General features: G+C 45.1%; 1 protein-coding gene across 2 annotated transcripts in view; it reads right to left on the bottom strand.

Moving 5' to 3' along the window:
* The window catches only part of camta2 (calmodulin binding transcription activator 2), a 70276-nt gene that overhangs the window by 1952 nt on the left and 49869 nt on the right, over positions 1 to 18455 (bottom strand). Inside the window, exons 14-24 of one of the 2 annotated variants that reach the window (XM_072376121.1) lie at positions 14907 to 15079; positions 7894 to 8081; positions 3469 to 3547; positions 3136 to 3385; positions 2830 to 3057; positions 2550 to 2746; positions 1574 to 1755; positions 1265 to 1469; positions 1093 to 1164; positions 989 to 1009; positions 534 to 727 (exon numbers count right to left, since the gene is read on the bottom strand). In XM_072376121.1, coding sequence (XP_072232222.1) covers positions 534 to 727; positions 989 to 1009; positions 1093 to 1164; positions 1265 to 1469; positions 1574 to 1755; positions 2550 to 2746; positions 2830 to 3057; positions 3136 to 3385; positions 3469 to 3547; positions 7894 to 8081; positions 14907 to 15079 — 1789 coding nt within the window. The remainder of the gene's footprint in view (positions 1 to 533; positions 728 to 988; positions 1010 to 1092; positions 1165 to 1264; positions 1470 to 1573; positions 1756 to 2549; positions 2747 to 2829; positions 3058 to 3135; positions 3386 to 3468; positions 3548 to 7893; positions 8082 to 14906; positions 15080 to 18455) is intronic. The other variant, XM_072376122.1, reaches the window with a different exon arrangement.

The raw sequence follows: 18455 nt of genomic DNA, 5'->3' as shown, positions 1-18455 counted from the left end.
AACTTACAGGACAGCATCAGCATTGAGCTTCAGATCAATGGCTTTGATGACGATAGCAAACAAACTATTTACAGATCCACCGAGCACGTCCGGATGAACGACAAACCCAAGTAAAAACCACCCTGAAGCTGAGGAAGCCCTGAACGTTAACGGAAAAGAGAGACAGAGCGAGTGTGGGGGAGGGGGGCAGTGTGAGGATTTCCATTCAGTCCGACTCGTACTCTGAGTGCTTTATCCGTACTGGACCCGTTTCAGCCGAGTATCGACTCTATTAGTATCTTTAAATGTAACCCAATGAAGAAGCATATCAGTGGGCGTTTCCTGGAGTATTTCTGGTAGCCTGTATACTTCAACAGAACGATGAGATCCTGAAAAGACGGCTTTTAGTTTTGGTGCCCCCCCATGAAAACTCCCTGGAGGCGCCCCTGCCTGTGCCGACCCAGCCCGGCTCCTTCAGACCCTGATAAAGCAGAGTTTGGGCCTCCTTGGCCTCACATCTACAGACACGTGGGCTGATGTTGGCGAGGTCTTACTTGATCTTGGGGTTGTGGCTGGCGGCGCCCCGCGGGGCCTGTTTCAGCCTCTCGTACTCCTTGTAGCTGCGGTAGTACTGCTGGATGAGGACGGCCGCCCGCCGGCTCTGCTGGAAACGCTTCTGCTCGTAGTACGAGCGGAACTTGGACTGGATCAAGATGGCCGCCTGGGTCATCTTCTTATAGAGCGCGTACTGAGGGGGGAGGAGTCACACCGTTAGACTCTGCACACAGGAAACCGCCACTCTGTTCGGTTTCAGTCCATCGACGTTCCGCTCTGTCAGATTCAGTTACCTGAACACATCTGTTAAAGTGTTTACTGTGATGTCACCAACAAATCCACCAATCAACAACAGTCACAAGGCTCACTGCTGCCTGCACCATTTGTCTAACTGCGACACACACACACACACACACACAGGGCGGCGTGCTGCATCTACTGTTAGCTGCATTACCTTCAGAGCTATCCATGTTAGCTAACCAGAGAGAGAAAGACACAGCAGGTTAGTTCAGAGTTAGAGCAGCTGTCAGTCCAACACACACACACTCGCACACACACCTGTTTGTACTTCCTGTAGCACCTCTGAATGACGGCTGCTGCCATGTCCTGCTGCTCCTTCAACCTCCGACCCTGCACACACACAATCACTGTGAACCCCTCTGTTTGGCCACCAGGTGGCGGCGTGCTTCTTCTGACTGGACAGATGGCGGGAGGGAGGTCACATGGTCACCTTGTATCTCCTGAAGGCGTTCTGGATGATCCTGGCGGCCTCGTACAGCTCCCTCTGCTCGCCGTCTGTCAGCGTCAGCAGGGCAAAGTCTCTCTCCATCTTCCCATTGGCCGAGGCATTCAGGAACTCCGCCCATGCCGCGGATGACGGGGGGCGGAGCCTCTGGAGGGCCAGAGCACTGAGAGGTGAGGGGGGGCACATCCGCCTGCAAGAGCGCACAGAGACGTCACCACATCTGTGGTTTCACGCGTGGCCGCAGCAGGTAGCGCTGGTTTCTATGGAAACACCGCCTCTTTAGGGCGGGCTTACCTGGGGGGGGAGTGTGGGTTCCTGTCAACTGTTTCCAGGTAGGTCGCCAGCCAGGTGTCCTGCATGGCAGGGTTGTCCCGCCTCTCTCTGAGCGGCGACTCCGGCCCCCTGGGGAAGTCCTCCTGTTTGATTCTCTCTGGGGTCGCCTCGATGATTTGCTCTGCCAGTGTTGCCATGTCAACCTGAGATGTGGGGGGAGTAACCATAGCAACAGGGAGACATTGTTACATAATATTTGTTCACTCAGACTCTGAAACTGAAGCCGCGTTTATGCTTCCGTCATCGAGCATTCGAGGCTCTGCGTCGCTGCAGTTCACCGCCATGCCAGTAGGGGGCGTGGCTGTTTGTGTGGTTTCAGGTTACAGCCGAATCCTTTTCCTCCGGTCACAGTTAACAACAGTAACCAACGGCAACCGAGGTGAGCAGCTGTATTTGCAGCTGGAGCTCATCGATACTGAAGAACAAATGCTTAACGTTGAAGCAGGCGAGGGGGGGGGGGGGGGTCTGTAGGACCGGCCGAGGCTGAACGGGTGAATCTACACTGGTTCTCCCACTGAGGACCCGGATGAACAAATGCACTTTGATACTTTGGAACGTCAACGGGCCAATTAAGACCAGAAAAAGCAACTACCGGAAATTACGTTCTGAGCGGACCAATCACAGCCTTTAGGGTCCGCGGCAAACGCGACGCAAAGTTAGATTTTTTTGGAGGTGCACCGCAGGCTACGGTGGAGCGCCATCAACTTAACCTCAGAAGGAAACAAAGGGAGTGGGAACTGGGAACTAAACCAGCAACAGACCTGAACACTGAGGTAAACTGCAGGTGCCTCATGGAGCTTTAGCTGGAAACCAAAAACCAGGGTAAATAACTGTGGCTATTTGGGAACTGAACTCTCAGAGAGCAGAAGAAGAAGAAATAAAACCTGGAACAACTTCCTCTGCACCGCGAAGAGGTCAAAACGTAAACTGAGCGTACCTGTAGCACCTCCTCTTCCAGGTACTCCTCGACCTCGTTCTCAGCGTTCTCGCTGTAGCTCAGCAGGTGCTCCTCCAGCGTTACCGCGGCGTGCGACCGCCGCCCCCCCGCTGTGTGTGCAGGTGTGGGAGCAGGTGAGGTGTTCTCATAGTCCATGAGGTACAGCGGGGAGTCTCTGGAGCCACCGGGGATCAAACCTACGACACAGATTAGAGAAGATCATCCGACTCCGCCCACTGATCACTGATCAGGAAGTAACTGCGTTACCTGTAACTGTTACCTGTGCTGAAGGTGGCGTTTGGCTCCTCCCCCCACATTGAAGGAAGGGATGAAAGAGGGAGGGAGGAGGAGGGAGAGGGTGGGGACACAGACAGCGAGGAAGAGGAGGAAAGAGATGAAGGAGAGGAGGGGGAAGTGTCCATGGGGGCGGGTCCACTGGAGTAGGCGGAGCTTGGAGAGGGGGAAGAGGGGTCGCTGGGGGAGGGGAGACTGCTGGAGGAGCTGAGACCTGTCCGAGAGGAGAGACTGTTAGAGCCAATCGGAGAGCTGGAATCCGGTCACATGACAGTCAGCCGGTGTGTGTCACCTGTGTCCGGGCTGGTGGACAGAGGAGAGGGGGGTGGCTGCGGCGTGGCCGGTGTGTGCGCATCCCTGGACGCTGCGTGTGCTCGCTGCATGTGCAGCTCCTCCAGCGCCATGGCGAGGCGGGTGTGTCCTCGGGAGCGGGCGACGGCGAGCGGCAGGCGGCCCAGCGAGTCCGGGATCCCCAGAGCCAGACTGTTCCAGCTGTACAGCAGCTCTGCTGCCCTCTGGTGGCCCAGTGCACACGCCCACATCTGCAACACACACAGTGACCGGTGGTGACCGCCTGGTGGTAACCATGGAAACCATGTTGACACAGCGAGGAGTGTGCGTTTACCAGCGGGGTGCAGGAGAAGTGGTCGACATTCAGAGGATCAACTTCCTGTTCCAGGTCCAAACTGTCGCTGTTTACATTCCTGCAACAAACAGTCGGTCGTCATGGAGACAGTGTCTTTAACCTGGTTAAACCTTAAAGTACAAAAAACAACCTGCATCTTAAAAATCAGGTGTGTGTTTACCTCCAGTGTGTGGATCAGGTGTGTGTGTTTACCTCCAGTGTGTGGATCAGGTGTGTGTTTACCTCCAGTGTGTGGATCAGGTGTGTGTTTACCTCCAGTGTGTGGATCAGGTGTGTGTTTACCTCCAGTGTGTGGATCAGGTGTGTGTGTTTACCTCCAGTGTGTGGATCAGGTGTGTGTTTACCTCCAGTGTGTGGATCAGGTGTGTGTGTTTACCTCCAGCGTGTGGATCAGGTGTGTGTGTTTACCTCCAGTGTGTGGATCAGGTGTGTGTGTTTACCTCCAGTGTGTGGATCAGGTGTGTGTTTACCTCCAGTGTGTGGATCAGGTGTGTGTTTACCTCCAGTGTGTGGATCAGGTGTGTGTTTACCTCCAGTGTGTGGATCAGGTGTGTGTTTACCTCCAGTGTGTGGATCAGGTGTGTGTGTTTACCTCCAGTGTGTGGATCAGGTGTGTGTTTACCTCCAGTGTGTGGATCAGGTGTGTGTTTACCTCCAGTGTGTGGATCAGGTGTGTGTGTTTACCTCCAGTGTGTGGATCAGGTGTGTGTTTACCTCCAGTGTGTGGATCAGGTGTGTGTTTACCTCCAGTGTGTGGATCAGGTGTGTGTTTACCTCCAGTGTGTGGATCAGGTGTGTGTTTACCTCCAGTGTGTGGATCAGGTGTGTGTTTACCTCCAGTGTGTGGATCAGGTGTGTGTGTTTACCTCCAGTGTGTGGATCAGGTGTGTGTGTTTACCTCCAGTGTGTGGATCAGGTGTGTGTTTACCTCCAGAGTGTGGATCAGGTGTGTGTTTACCTCCAGTGTGTGGATCAGGTGTGTGTGTTTACCTCCAGAGTGTGGATCAGGTGTGTGTGTTTACCTCCAGTGTGTGGATCAGGTGTGTGTTTACCTCCAGTGTGTGGATCAGGTGTGTGTGTTTACCTCCAGTGTGTGGATCAGGTGTGTGTTTACCTCCAGTGTGTGGATCAGGTGTGTGTGTTTACCTCCAGTGTGTGGATCAGGTGTGTGTTTACCTCCAGTGTGTGGATCAGGTGTGTGTGTTTACCTCCAGTGTGTGGATCAGGTGTGTGTGTTTACCTCCAGTGTGTGGATCAGGTGTGTGTTTACCTCCAGTGTGTGGATCAGGTGTGTGTTTACCTCCAGTGTGTGGATCAGGTGTGTGTGTTTACCTCCAGTGTGTGGATCAGGTGTGTGTTTACCTCCAGTGTGTGGATCAGGTGTGTGTTTACCTCCAGAGTGTGGATCAGGTGTGTGTGTTTACCTCCAGTGTGTCAGCGTGTGGATCAGGTGTGTGTTTACCTCCAGTGTGTGGATCAGGTGTGTGTTTACCTCCAGTGTGTGGATCAGGTGTGTGTTTACCTCCAGAGTGTGGATCAGGTGTGTGTGTTTACCTCCAGTGTGTGGATCAGGTGTGTGTGTTTACCTCCAGTGTGTGGATCAGGTGTGTGTTTACCTCCAGTGTGTGGATCAGGTGTGTGTGTTTACCTCCAGTGTGTGGATCAGGTGTGTGTGTTTACCTCCAGTGTGTGGATCAGGTGTGTGTGTTTACCTCCAGAGTGTGGATCAGGTGTGTGTGTTTACCTCCAGTGTGTCAGCGTGTGGATCAGGTGTGTGTTTACCTCCAGTGTGTGGATCAGGTGTGTGTTTACCTCCAGTGTGTGGATCAGGTGTGTGTTTACCTCCAGAGTGTGGATCAGGTGTGTGTGTTTACCTCCAGTGTGTGGATCAGGTGTGTGTGTTTACCTCCAGTGTGTGGATCAGGTGTGTGTTTACCTCCAGTGTGTGGATCAGGTGTGTGTGTTTACCTCCAGTGTGTGGATCAGGTGTGTGTTTACCTCCAGTGTGTGGATCAGGTGTGTGTGTTTACCTCCAGCGTGTGGATCAGGTGTGTGTGTTTACCTCCAGTGTGTGGATCAGGTGTGTGTGTTTACCTCCAGTGTGTGGATCAGGTGTGTGTGTTTACCTCCAGTGTGTGGATCAGGTGTGTGTGTTTACCTCCAGTGTGTGGATCAGGTGTGTGTTTACCTCCAGTGTGTGGATCAGGTGTGTGTTTACCTCCAGTGTGTGGATCAGGTGTGTGTGTTTACCTCCAGTGTGTGGATCAGGTGTGTGTGTTTACCTCCAGTGTGTGGATCAGGTGTGTGTGTTTACCTCCAGTGTGTGGATCAGGTGTGTGTTTACCTCCAGTGTGTGGATCAGGTGTGTGTGTTTACCTCCAGTGTGTGGATCAGGTGTGTGTGTTTACCTCCAGTGTGTGGATCAGGTGTGTGTGTTTACCTCCAGTGTGTGGATCAGGTGTGTGTTTACCTCCAGTGTGTGGATCAGGTGTGTGTGTTTACCTCCAGTGTGTGGATCAGGTGTGTGTGTTTACCTCCAGTGTGTGGATCAGGTGTGTGTGTTTACCTCCAGTGTGTGGATCAGGTGTGTGTTTACCTCCAGTGTGTGGATCAGGTGTGTGTTTACCTCCAGTGTGTGGATCAGGTGTGTGTTTACCTCCAGTGTGTGGATCAGGTGTGTGTTTACCTCCAGTGTGTGGATCAGGTGTGTGTTTACCTCCAGTGTGTGGATCAGGTGTGTGTGTTTACCTCCAGTGTGTGGATCAGGTGTGTGTTTACCTCCAGTGTGTGGATCAGGTGTGTGTTTACCTCCAGTGTGTGGATCAGGTGTGTGTGTTTACCTCCAGTGTGTGGATCAGGTGTGTGTGTTTACCTCCAGTGTGTCAGCGTGTGGATCAGGTGTGTGTTTACCTCCAGTGTGTGGATCAGGTGTGTGTTTACCTCCAGTGTGTGGATCAGGTGTGTGTTTACCTCCAGAGTGTGGATCAGGTGTGTGTGTTTACCTCCAGAGTGTGGATCAGGTGTGTGTGTTTACCTCCAGTGTGTGGATCAGGTGTGTGTTTACCTCCAGAGTGTGGATCAGGTGTGTGTGTTTACCTCCAGTGTGTGGATCAGGTGTGTGTGTTTACCTCCAGTGTGTGGATCAGGTGTGTGTGTTTACCTCCAGTGTGTGGATCAGGTGTGTGTTTACCTCCAGTGTGTGGATCAGGTGTGTGTTTACCTCCAGTGTGTGGATCAGGTGTGTGTGTTTACCTCCAGAGTGTGGATCAGGTGTGTGTGTTTACCTCCAGTGTGTGGATCAGGTGTGTGTTTACCTCCAGTGTGTGGATCAGGTGTGTGTTTACCTCCAGTGTGTGGATCAGGTGTGTGTGTTTACCTCCAGTGTGTGGATCAGGTGTGTGTGTTTACCTCCAGTGTGTGGATCAGGTGTGTGTGTTTACCTCCAGTGTGTGGATCAGGTGTGTGTTTACCTCCAGTGTGTGGATCAGGTGTGTGTTTACCTCCAGTGTGTGGATCAGGTGTGTGTTTACCTCCAGTGTGTGGATCAGGTGTGTGTTTACCTCCAGTGTGTGGATCAGGTGTGTGTGTTTACCTCCAGTGTGTGGATCAGGTGTGTGTGTTTACCTCCAGTGTGTGGATCAGGTGTGTGTTTACCTCCAGAGTGTGGATCAGGTGTGTGTGTTTACCTCCAGTGTGTGGATCAGGTGTGTGTGTTTACCTCCAGTGTGTGGATCAGGTGTGTGTTTACCTCCAGTGTGTGGATCAGGTGTGTGTGTTTACCTCCAGTGTGTGGATCAGGTGTGTGTGTTTACCTCCAGTGTGTGGATCAGGTGTGTGTTTACCTCCAGAGTGTGGATCAGGTGTGTGTGTTTACCTCCAGTGTGTGGATCAGGTGTGTGTGTTTACCTCCAGTGTGTGGATCAGGTGTGTGTGTTTACCTCCAGTGTGTGGATCAGGTGTGTGTGTTTACCTCCAGTGTGTGGATCAGGTGTGTGTTTACCTCCAGTGTGTGGATCAGGTGTGTGTGTTTACCTCCAGTGTGTGGATCAGGTGTGTGTGTTTACCTCCAGTGTGTGGATCAGGTGTGTGTGTTTACCTCCAGTGTGTCAGTGTGTGGATCAGGTGTGTGTTTACCTCCAGTGTGTGGATCAGGTGTGTGTGTTTACCTCCAGTGTGTCAGTGTGTGGATCAGGTGTGTGTTTACCTCCAGAGTGTGGATCAGGTGTGTGTGTTTACCTCCAGTGTGTCAGTGTGTGGATCAGGTGTGTGTTTACCTCCAGTGTGTGGATCAGGTGTGTGTTTACCTCCAGTGTGTGGATCAGGTGTGTGTTTACCTCCAGTGTGTGGATCAGGTGTGTGTGTTTACCTCCAGTGTGTCAGCGTGTGGATCAGGTGTGTGTTTACCTCCAGTGTGTCAGCGTGTGGATCAGGTGTGTGTATCCCTGCGCAGCAGCCAGGTGGAGCAGGGTCATCCCGCGGTGACGGACGGAGTGATGAAGCCTCTCTCCTCCTTCTCCTCCCCCCCCCCACCGTCCTCCTCTCATCATCCGCTCACACACTCCCACAATCCTCCTCTCAAACCACTGGGAGGACTGACGCACACACAGACACACACAGACACACACACACACAGTTAGTGATGTTAACTTTAGATTCCCGCCCCTCACCCCCTCCAGCTGGTAGGAAACATTACATTCATGCCCTCTCCCCCACCGTCAGTTTTTCCCTGGCATGTGCACCTCTTCCCGCCCCCCTCCTCTGTCCCTGGGTGACGCACACAGCCAAGTGGGCTAAGACTGAGTGACGGCGTGGAGAGCCAGGCTCGCTGTCATCACTCGACACCTCCACCCAGCTGTCCGTCAGCCATCCTGCCCCCAGACAGCTGCAGCACGCACACAAACCGCAGCGTGCCACCTTCAACTGATGTTGCCCCAGGACAGGGGGAGTTTGATACCACCGATCCCAGTGTGAAATCTGCTGGTACTGTCAGGCAGCTGATCACATGGGCTGAACTCGTCCCCATGGTAACTAAGAACATGGAGGAGCAAACTGCTGTCACATGACAGTATGGCAAGCTACACTGAACTGACACGCTGAGCCCAAAAGTGTTAAAAGTTATTTTCTGAGAGTTAAAAGTGATTTTCCTTAGTGTTACAGTTGTTTCCTAAAAGTTAAAAGTTGTTTCCTAAAAAGGTAAAAGTTGTTTCCTAAAAGGTAAAAGTTGTTTCCTAAAAAGGTAAAAGTTGTTTCCTAAAAGGTAAAAGTTTTTTCCTAAAAGGTAAAAGTTGTTTCCTAAAAAGGTAAAAGTTGTTTCCTAAAAGGTAAAAGTTGTTTCCTAAAAAGGTAAAAGTTGTTTCCTAAAAGGTAAAAGTTTTTTCCTAAAAGGTAAAAGTTGTTTCCTAAAAAGGTAAAAGTTGTTTCCTAAAAGTTAAAAGTTGTTTCCTAAAAAGGTAAAAGTTGTTTCCTAAAAGGTAAAAGTTTTTTCCTAAAAGGTAAAAGATGTTTTCTGAAAGGTAAAAGATGTTTTCTGAAAGGTAAAAGTTGTTTCCTAAAAAGGTAAAAGTTGTTTCCTAAAAGGTAAAAGATGTTTTCTGAAAGGTAAAAGTTGTTTCCTAAAAAGGTAAAAGTTGTTTCCTAAAAGGTAAAAGTTGTTTTCTGAAAGGTAAAAGATGTTTTCTGAAAGGTAAAAGTTGTTTCCTAAAAAGGTAAAAGTTGTTTCCTAAAAGGTAAAAGATGTTTTCTGAAAGGTAAAAGTTGTTTCCTAAAAAGGTAAAAGTTGTTTCCTAAAAGGTAAAAGTTGTTTTCTGAAAGGTAAAAGTAATTTTCTGAGTTCGTTGTTTCCTAAAAGGTAAAAGTTGTTTCCTAAAAGGTAAAAGTTGTTTCCTAAAAGGTAAAAGTTGTTTTCTGAAAGGTAAAAGTTGTTTTCTGAAAGGTAAAAGTAATTTTCTGAGTTCGTTGTTTCCTTAGTGTTACAGTAATTTTTTTTTAGAGTTAGTTGTTTTCTGAGAGTTAAATTGTTTTCTGAGAGTTACAGTAATTTTCCGAGAGTTGTTTTCTGAGACTCAAGTTGTTTTCTTAATGTCACAGTCATTTTTTCCAAGCGTTAGTGTTTTCTGAAAATCAAGTCGTTTTCTGAAAGTTAAATTGTTTTCTTAGTGTGAGTTATTTTCTGAGAGTTAAGTTGATTTCTTAGAGTTAAGTTGTTTTCTTAATGTCAGTCATTTTCTGAGAGTTAGTTTTTTTCCAAGCGTTAGTGTTTTCTGAAAATCAAGTCGTTTTCCGAGCGTTAGGGTTTTCTGAAAGTTGATTTCTTAGTTACAGTCATTTTCTGAGAGTTACAGTTGTTTTCTGAGAGTTAGTGTTTTCTGAAAATTAAGTCGTTTTCTGAGAGTTGAGTTGTTTTCTTAGAGTTACAGTCATTTTCTGAGAGTTAGTTATTTTCTGAGAGTTAGTTGTTTTCCGAGCGTTAGTGTTTTCTGATAGTTAAATTGTTTTCTGAGAGTTAAGTTGTTTTCTTAGTGTTAGTTATTTTCTGAGTTGTTTTCTGAGAGTTGAGTTGTTTTCTGAGAGTTGTTGTTTTCTTAGTGTTACAGTTATTTTCTGAGAGTTAGTGTTTTCTGATAGTTAAATTGTTTTCTGAGAGTTAGTTTTTTTCCAAGCGTTAGTGTTTTCTGAAAATCAAGTCGTTTTCCGAGCGTTAGGGTTTTCTGAAAGTTAAGTTGATTTCTTAGAGTTAGTCATTTTCTGAGAGTTAGTTGTTTTCTGAGAGTTGAGTTGTTTTCTGAGAGTTAGTGTTTTCTGAAAATTAAGTCGTTTTCCGAGCGTTAGTGTTTTCTGAAAGTTGAGTTGTTTTCTTAGAGTTACAGTCATTTTCTGAGAGTTAGTTGTTTTCTGAGAGTTGAGTTGTTTTCTTAGTGTTACAGTTATTTTCTGAGAGTTAGTGTTTTCTGATAGTTAAATTGTTTTCTGAGAGTTAAGTTGTTTTCTTAGTGTTAGTTATTTTCTGAGTTGTTTTCTGAGAGTTAAGTTGTTTTCTTAGAGTTACAGTCATTTTCTGAGAGTTAAATTGTTTTCTGAGAGTTAAGTTGTTTTCTTAGAGTTAGTCATTTTCTGAGAGTTAGTTATTTTCTGAGAGTTAAAAGTTGTTTTCTGAGAGTTAGTGTTTTCTGAGAGTTGAGTTGTTTTCTTAGTTACAGTCATTTTCTGAGAGTTAGTTATTTTCTGAGTTAAAAGTTGTTTTCTGAGAGTTAGTTGTTTTCCGAGCGTTAATGTTTTCTGAGTTAGTTGTTTTCTGAGAGTTGAGTTGTTTTCTTAGTGTTACAGTTATTTTCTGAGTTGTTTTCCGAGCGTTAGTGTTTTCTGATAGTTAAATTGTTTTCTGAGAGTTAAGTTGTTTTCTTAGTGTTAGTTATTTTCTGAGTTGTTTTCTGAGAGTTAGTTTTTTTCCAAGCGTTAGTGTTTTCTGAAAATCAAGTCGTTTTCCGAGCGTTAGGGTTTTCTGAGAGTTAGTTGTTTTCTTAGTGTTAGTCATTTTCTGAGAGTTAGTTGTTTTCTGAGAGTTAGTTGTTTTCTTAGTGTTAGTTATTTTCTGAGTTGTTTTCTGAGAGTTAGTTGTTTTCCGAGCATTAGTGTTTTCTGAGAGTTAAATTATTTTCTGAGAGTTGAGTTGTTTTCTTAGTGTTACAGTTATTTTCTGAGTTGTTTTCCGAGCGTTAGTGTTTTCTGAGAGTTAAGTTGTTTTCTTAGTGTTAGTCATTTTCTGAGAGTTAGTGTTTTCTGAGAGTTAGTTGTTTTCTGAGAGTTAATGTTTTCTGAGAGTTAAGTTGTTTTCTTAGAGTTACAGTCATTTTCTGAGAGTTAGTTATTTTCTGAGAGTTAAAAGTTGTTTTCTGAGAGTTAGTTGTTTTCCGAGCGTTAATGTTTTCTGAGTTAGTTGTTTTCTGAGAGTTAAATTATTTTCTGAGAGTTGAGTTGTTTTCTTAGTGTTACAGTTATTTTCTGAGTTGTTTTCCGAGCGTTAGTGTTTTCTGATAGTTAAATTGTTTTCTGAGAGTTAAGTTGTTTTCTTAGTGTTAGTTATTTTCTGAGTTGTTTTCTGAGAGTTAGTTGTTTTCCGAGCATTAGTGTTTTCTGAGAGTTAAATTATTTTCTGAGAGTTGAGTTGTTTTCTTAGTGTTACAGTTATTTTCTGAGTTGTTTTCCGAGCGTTAGTGTTTTCTGAGAGTTAAGTTGTTTTCTTAGTGTTAGTCATTTTCTGAGAGTTAGTGTTTTCTGAGAGTTAGTTGTTTTCTGAGAGTTAATGTTTTCTGAGAGTTAAGTTGTTTTCTTAGAGTTACAGTCATTTTCTGAGAGTTAGTTATTTTCTGAGAGTTAAAAGTTGTTTTCTGAGAGTTAGTTGTTTTCCGAGCGTTAATGTTTTCTGAGTTAGTTGTTTTCTGAGAGTTAAATTATTTTCTGAGAGTTGAGTTGTTTTCTTAGTGTTACAGTTATTTTCTGAGTTGTTTTCCGAGCGTTAGTGTTTTCTGATAGTTAAATTGTTTTCTGAGAGTTAAGTTGTTTTCTTAGTGTTAGTTATTTTCTGAGTTGTTTTCTGAGAGTTAGTTTTTTTCCAAGCGTTAGTGTTTTCTGAAAATCAAGTCGTTTTCCGAGCGTTAGGGTTTTCTGAGAGTTAGTTGTTTTCTTAGTGTTAGTCATTTTCTGAGAGTTAGTTGTTTTCTGAGAGTTAGTGTTTTCTGAGAGTTAGTTGTTTTCTTAGTGTTAGTTATTTTCTGAGTTGTTTTCTGAGAGTTAGTTGTTTTCCGAGCATTAGTGTTTTCTGAGAGTTAAATTATTTTCTGAGAGTTGAGTTGTTTTCTTAGTGTTACAGTTATTTTCTGAGTTGTTTTCCGAGCGTTAGTGTTTTCTGAGAGTTAAGTTGTTTTCTTAGTGTTAGTCATTTTCTGAGAGTTAGTTGTTTTCTGAGAGTTAGTGTTTTCTGAGAGTTAAGTTGTTTTCTTAGTGTTAGTCATTTTCTGAGAGTTAGTTGTTTTCTGAGAGTTAGTGTTTTCTGAAAGTTAGTGTTTTATGAGAGTTGGTTGTTTTCTGAGAGTTAGTTGTTTTCTGAGAGTTAGTGTTTTCTGAAAATTAAGTTGTTTTCTTAGTGTTAGGGTTTTCTGAGAGTTAGTTGTTTTCTGAGAGTTAAATTATTTTCTGAGAGTTGAGTTGTTTTCTTAGTGTTAGTTATTTTCTGAGTTGTTTTCTGAGAGTTAGTTGTTTTCCGAGCATTAGTGTTTTCTGAGAGTTGAGTTGTTTTCTGAGAGTTGAGTAGTTTTCTTAGTGTTACAGTCATTTTCTGAGAGTTAGTTGTTTTCTGAGAGTTGTTGTTTTCTTAGTGTTAGTCATTTTCTGAGTTAGTTGTTTTCCGAGCGTGAGTGTTTTCTGAGAGTTAATGTTTTCTGAGAGTTAGTTGTTTTCTGAGAGTTAAGTTGTTTTCTTAGAGTTACAGTCATTTTCTGAGAGTTAGTTATTTTCTGAGAGTTAAAAGTTGTTTTCTGAGAGTTAGTTGTTTTCCGAGCGTTAATGTTTTCTGAGTTAGTTGTTTTCTGAGAGTTAAATTATTTTCTGAGAGTTGAGTTGTTTTCTTAGTGTTACAGTTATTTTCTGAGTTGTTTTCCGAGCGTTAGTGTTTTCTGATAGTTAAATTGTTTTCTGAGAGTTAAGTTGTTTTCTTAGTGTTAGTTATTTTCTGAGTTGTTTTCTGAGAGTTAGTTTTTTTCCAAGCGTTAGTGTTTTCTGAAAATCAAGTCGTTTTCCGAGCGTTAGGGTTTTCTGAGAGTTAGTTGTTTTCTTAGTGTTAGTCATTTTCTGAGAGTTAGTTGTTTTCTGAGAGTTAGTGTTTTCTGAGAGTTAGTTGTTTTCTTAGTGTTAGTTATTTTCTGAGTTGTTTTCTGAGAGTTAGTTGTTTTCCGAGCATTAGTGTTTTCTGAGAGTTAAATTATTTTCTGAGAGTTGAGTTGTTTTCTTAGTGTTACAGTTATTTTCTGAGTTGTTTTCCGAGCGTTAGTGTTTTCTGAGAGTTAAGTTGTTTTCTTAGTGTTAGTCATTTTCTGAGAGTTAGTTGTTTTCTGAGAGTTAGTGTTTTCTGAGAGTTAAGTTGTTTTCTTAGTGTTAGTCATTTTCTGAGAGTTAGTTGTTTTCTGAGAGTTAGTGTTTTCTGAGAGTTAGTGTTTTATGAGAGTTAGTTGTTTTCTGAGAGTTAGTTGTTTTCTGAGAGTTAGTGTTTTCTGAAAATTAAGTTGTTTTCTTAGTGTTAGGGTTTTCTGAGAGTTAGTTGTTTTCTGAGAGTTAAATTATTTTCTGAGAGTTGAGTTGTTTTCTTAGTGTTAGTTATTTTCTGAGTTGTTTTCTGAGAGTTAGTTGTTTTCCGAGCATTAGTGTTTTCTGAGAGTTGAGTTGTTTTCTGAGAGTTGAGTAGTTTTCTTAGTGTTACAGTCATTTTCTGAGAGTTAAGTTGTTTTCTTAGTGTTAGTCATTTTCTGAGTTAGTTGTTTTCCGAGCGTGAGTGTTTACTGAAAGTTAAATTGTTTTCTGAGAGTTAATGTTTTCTGAGAATTAGTTGCTTCCTGAGAGTTAAAAGTTTTTTTTCTGAGAGTTACAGTTGTTTTCTGAGAGTTAAAAGTTGTTTTCTGAGAGTTGCAGTTGTTTTCTGAGAGTTAGTTGTTTTCTGAGAGTTAAAAGTTGTTTTCTGAGAGTTGCAGTTGTTTTCTGAGAGTTAAAAGTTTATTTCTGAGAGTTACAGTTGTTTTCTGAGAGTTAAAAGTTGTTTTCTGAGAGTTACAGTTGTTTTCTGAGAGTTAGTTTTTTCTGGCGGCAGGGTTTCTCAGTGTGCAGGTTACTGTGCTTTGAGCTGCCTGACAGAAGTGATGAAGCAGTTTTTTCTGTCCTCCTGAGCAGCATGAATTATTTTAGTTGAGGTTACGTATTTCCATCTCACAGAGTCTATATAAACCCCATGACTCCATCTGGCAAATTCCCATGACATCAACCAAAGCCAGGCAGTGCTGAGAGGCAGCAGCCCGGTTCAGCGGGTCGTGTTATCCACCTGCGAACATCCACCTCCACACACATCGTGTCCCATAAAGCTGCCTGAGAGCAACAGGAGGCAGAGAGGAAACAGAGCACCAGGTCAGGTCAGAACCAAACCAGTCTGAAGTAGAACTTTTGGGAGAACCCCGTACTTTTGCGGAGCTGCTTTTAGCTCTGAACACTCTCCCTCCATCATGTCTGTGCAGCGCAGCTCAGACCTGCAGCAGCCAATCAGCTGACTCCTTTGTGGAAGCGACCTGGGAAACAATGAAGCTCCGAGGGACTCTCAGAGCTGAACATTTACTTATTCTTGGTGAATTAAAAAAAACACGGGTGTACTTCAGCAGCCTCACCTGTTCCTGGTCTTCAGGTGGAGGAGGAGGGGGCGTGGCCAGCTGGCTGCCATGCTGCTGCCACTGTTGTTGTTGTTGTTGTCGTTGCTGGTTGTTGTCACGGGCAGCCATCTCTGCCATCCTGCGCTCCATCTGCTCCAGCCGCTCTAGGATGGACATCCTGAACTGGTTATCTGCAGGTGGAAAAGTGGTTAAGGGTTAGGGTTTGTGACACAGAGCTCCGCCCACTCCCACTGGGAGAGATTTACACCACCAGCAGATCAGAAATGGAGCCCCCGTCAGCTGAAACTCAGCTAAACCAGACCGTGCCTCTACTGCCCGGTTCTGCTGGACCAGAGGTCCGAAGTAGAGTGACTCTCCAGGTCTCTGTGATCTTATCAGCTGTACAAGTGAGGCGAGGGAACTTCCTGCTTGGTAGCACATACCTGTGGATAAACCCGGCTTTTCCACCGTATAAATGTCCTTCATGTCTTTAGCAACCTGCACGAACATCATAATCTCTTCCCACCGGATCCCCTTCTGTCTTACGGACACTGAAAATGATCCCACTAACGTTACCTGCTCTGTAGCAGCTGGTTGTGCCGGCAGCAGCGGCGGCGGTCTTTAACCACATTTCTCCCCCCTGGGCTGGATGTCTCGGTCTGAACTAGGGAAGCCCAGAGGGAGTTAAAGAGAAAACCCATTTACTTTTTAAAATAAATGGATTAAATCGTTCTTTTTGCCCGGCCCTAACGCCTACATTTCCCACGATGCTTCCACCACGGAACATCAGACCTGAAACAATCACACTGAAGCTGACCTGATTGGCTGCAGAAACCCAGCGAGGACCGTGTGTCGACAGCTCTAACCAGGAGCCCCTCTTAAATAACTGTTTAAAGAGAGCCTCTTAAACACACCGACGTGCACACACCGACGTGCACACACACAGACGTGCACACACACAGACGTGCACACACAGACGTGCACACACACAGTGTCTCACATGGAAACTATCTGACGGACTTCAATCGCCCGGCGGCCTGGCACACGCTCGCTGTGTGTTCAGGAAATAAAAGCACCGAGCCTAATATAGCCTGATACAGTGTGACCTGAGCGCACACACACATGCACGCGCACACACACACACACACACAGGGGACTCCCTGCTAACAGCTGCAACAATTATTTTCTTTTCTCGACCATCTATCTTCCCAAACGCTCTCCTGATGAAGCACTGCGACACACGCTGCCCGCAAAGACTCAAAGAGACAAAAATGGCTCAAAGAGAGACGCAAAGCAGCGAAAGACAACCAGAAAAGGCTGGCAGACACACAAAGGCAGGACGAGACGGACGCTTGGGTGCAACAGGTGAGGACTGCTGCAAACAGACGCCGGACCACATGTTCGGTGTTTGGACAGAACCAGAGAAAACCAGCCAAACTGCTTCATGGAATCGTTTCTGAAAAGGAAAAAGTTCCCTCAAACCCTCGTCTGTTCTTCCTGAACATCACCATGAATCAGCTGTGAAACAACACCAAGCCCCACACACACGGAGGTCGTCCTACCAACGGCGTCCTGCTGCTGAGCGCCGTCCATCCTCTGTCCCAGAGCTCAGGTGAGGAGCTCGCTCAGAGCGCTGTGATGTCACAGCACGAGTCACACAGCGGCAGGAAGCAGACTGTGTGGCTGTCAGAGGATCAGTGAAAGACTGAGAGAGAGGGCAGCATGTGCTCGTCTGCAGGCTGGCAGCAAGGCATGCTGGGAGGGGGGGGGCTCAGCTGACTGTGGGACATTCCTGAGTGAGACTGAAACCCTGAAACACTCAGACAGGCCGACAGAAAACCAAACTCCATGAACACAATCAGATCCTGGGCTTCAGGAATAGTTCTCCAGGCTTCTTGAAGGACATCCCAAAGCTCTTCTTTGGATGTGGGCTGCCTTTTGTTGCGTTCTCTGTCAGATGATCCCACACTGCTTCAATAATGTTGAGGTCCGGGCTCTGGGGAGGATTCATCCCTCCATAAGACCTGTTGCCACTGATTTTCAGTCCACTTCTTGTGTCATTTGGCACAGCTCAGCCTTTTCTCCCTGTTTCCCTTCCTTAAGAACGGCTTCTTGACAGCCACCCTTCCATGGAGCCCATTTCTGATGAGGCTTGGGCCAACAGTAGATGGATCAGCTGAAGGTCCAGATGCATCTCTCAGGTCCTGTCAGGTCACAGCTGGATTTTTTCCTGTCAGCTCAGAGTTTAGTGGCTGAACAAAGAAAAAACACATTCCTCTGAAAATGCTCAGGAACAAGGACTGAAGATGAGGGAAAAAGCAGAAAATGTCCAAAGAAAAACTGTGAAAGAGCTTCAGAAAGCTGCAGAACTATTGATCAGGACACTTTAAAGGTTACAGAAAGCTGCAGAACTGTTGATCAGGACACTTTAAAGGTTACAGAAAGCTGCAGAACTGTTGATCAGGACACTTTAAAGGTTACAGAAAGCTGCAGAACTATTGATCAGGACACTTTAAAGGTTTCAGAAAGCTGCAGAACCGTTGATCAGGACACTTTAAAGGTTCCAGAAAGCTGCAGAACTGTTGATCAGGACACTTTAAAGGTTTCAGAAAGCTGCAGAACTATTGATCAGGACACTTTAAAGGTTACAGAAAGCTGCAGAACTATTGATCAGGACACTTTAAAGGTTACAGAAAGCTGCAGAACTATTGATCAGGACACTTTAAAGGTTACAGAAAGCTGCAGAACTGTTGATCAGGACACTTTAAAGGTTACAGAAAGCTGCAGAACTGTTGATCAGGACACTTTAAAGGTTACAGAAAGCTGCAGAACTATTGATCAGGACACTTTAAAGGTTTCAGAAAGCTGCAGAACCGTTGATCAGGACACTTTAAAGGTTCCAGAAAGCTGCAGAACTGTTGATCAGGACACTTTAAAGGTTTCAGAAAGCTGCAGAACTATTGATCAGGACACTTTAAAGGTTACAGAAAGCTGCAGAACTATTGATCAGGACACTTTAAAGGTTACAGAAAGCTGCAGAACTATTGATCAGGACACTTTAAAGGTTACAGAAAGCTGCAGAACTATTGATCAGGACACTTTAAAGGTTTCAGAAAGCTGCAGAACTATTGATCAGGACACTTTAAAGGTTACAGAAAGCTGCAGAACTGTTGATCAGGACACTTTAAAGGTTTCAGAAAGCTGCAGAACTATTGATCAGGACACTTTAAAGGTTTCAGAAAGCTGCAGAACTATTGATCAGGACACTTTAAAGGTTTCAGAAAGCTGCAGAACTATTGATCAGGACACTTTAAAGGTTTCAGAAAGCTGCAGAACTATTGATCAGGACACTTTAAAGGTTACAGAAAGCTGAAGAACTGTTGATCAGGACACTTTAAAGGTTTCAGAAAGCTGCAGAACTATTGATCAGGACACTTTAAAGGTTTCAGAAAGCTGCAGAACTATTGATCAGGACACTTTAAAGGTTACAGAAAGCTGAAGAACTGTTGATCAGGACACTTTAAAGGTTTCAGAAAGCTGCAGAACTGTTGATCAGGACACTTTAAA

This window comes from Leuresthes tenuis, unplaced genomic scaffold, assembly GCF_036924035.1.
Source record: "Leuresthes tenuis unplaced genomic scaffold, fLeuTen1.0.hap1 SCAF_22, whole genome shotgun sequence".
Classification (NCBI taxonomy): domain Eukaryota; kingdom Metazoa; phylum Chordata; class Actinopteri; order Atheriniformes; family Atherinopsidae; genus Leuresthes; species Leuresthes tenuis.
The sequence above is the reverse complement of the archived record's forward strand: the minus strand, read 5'-3'. Positions and strand labels throughout refer to the sequence as shown.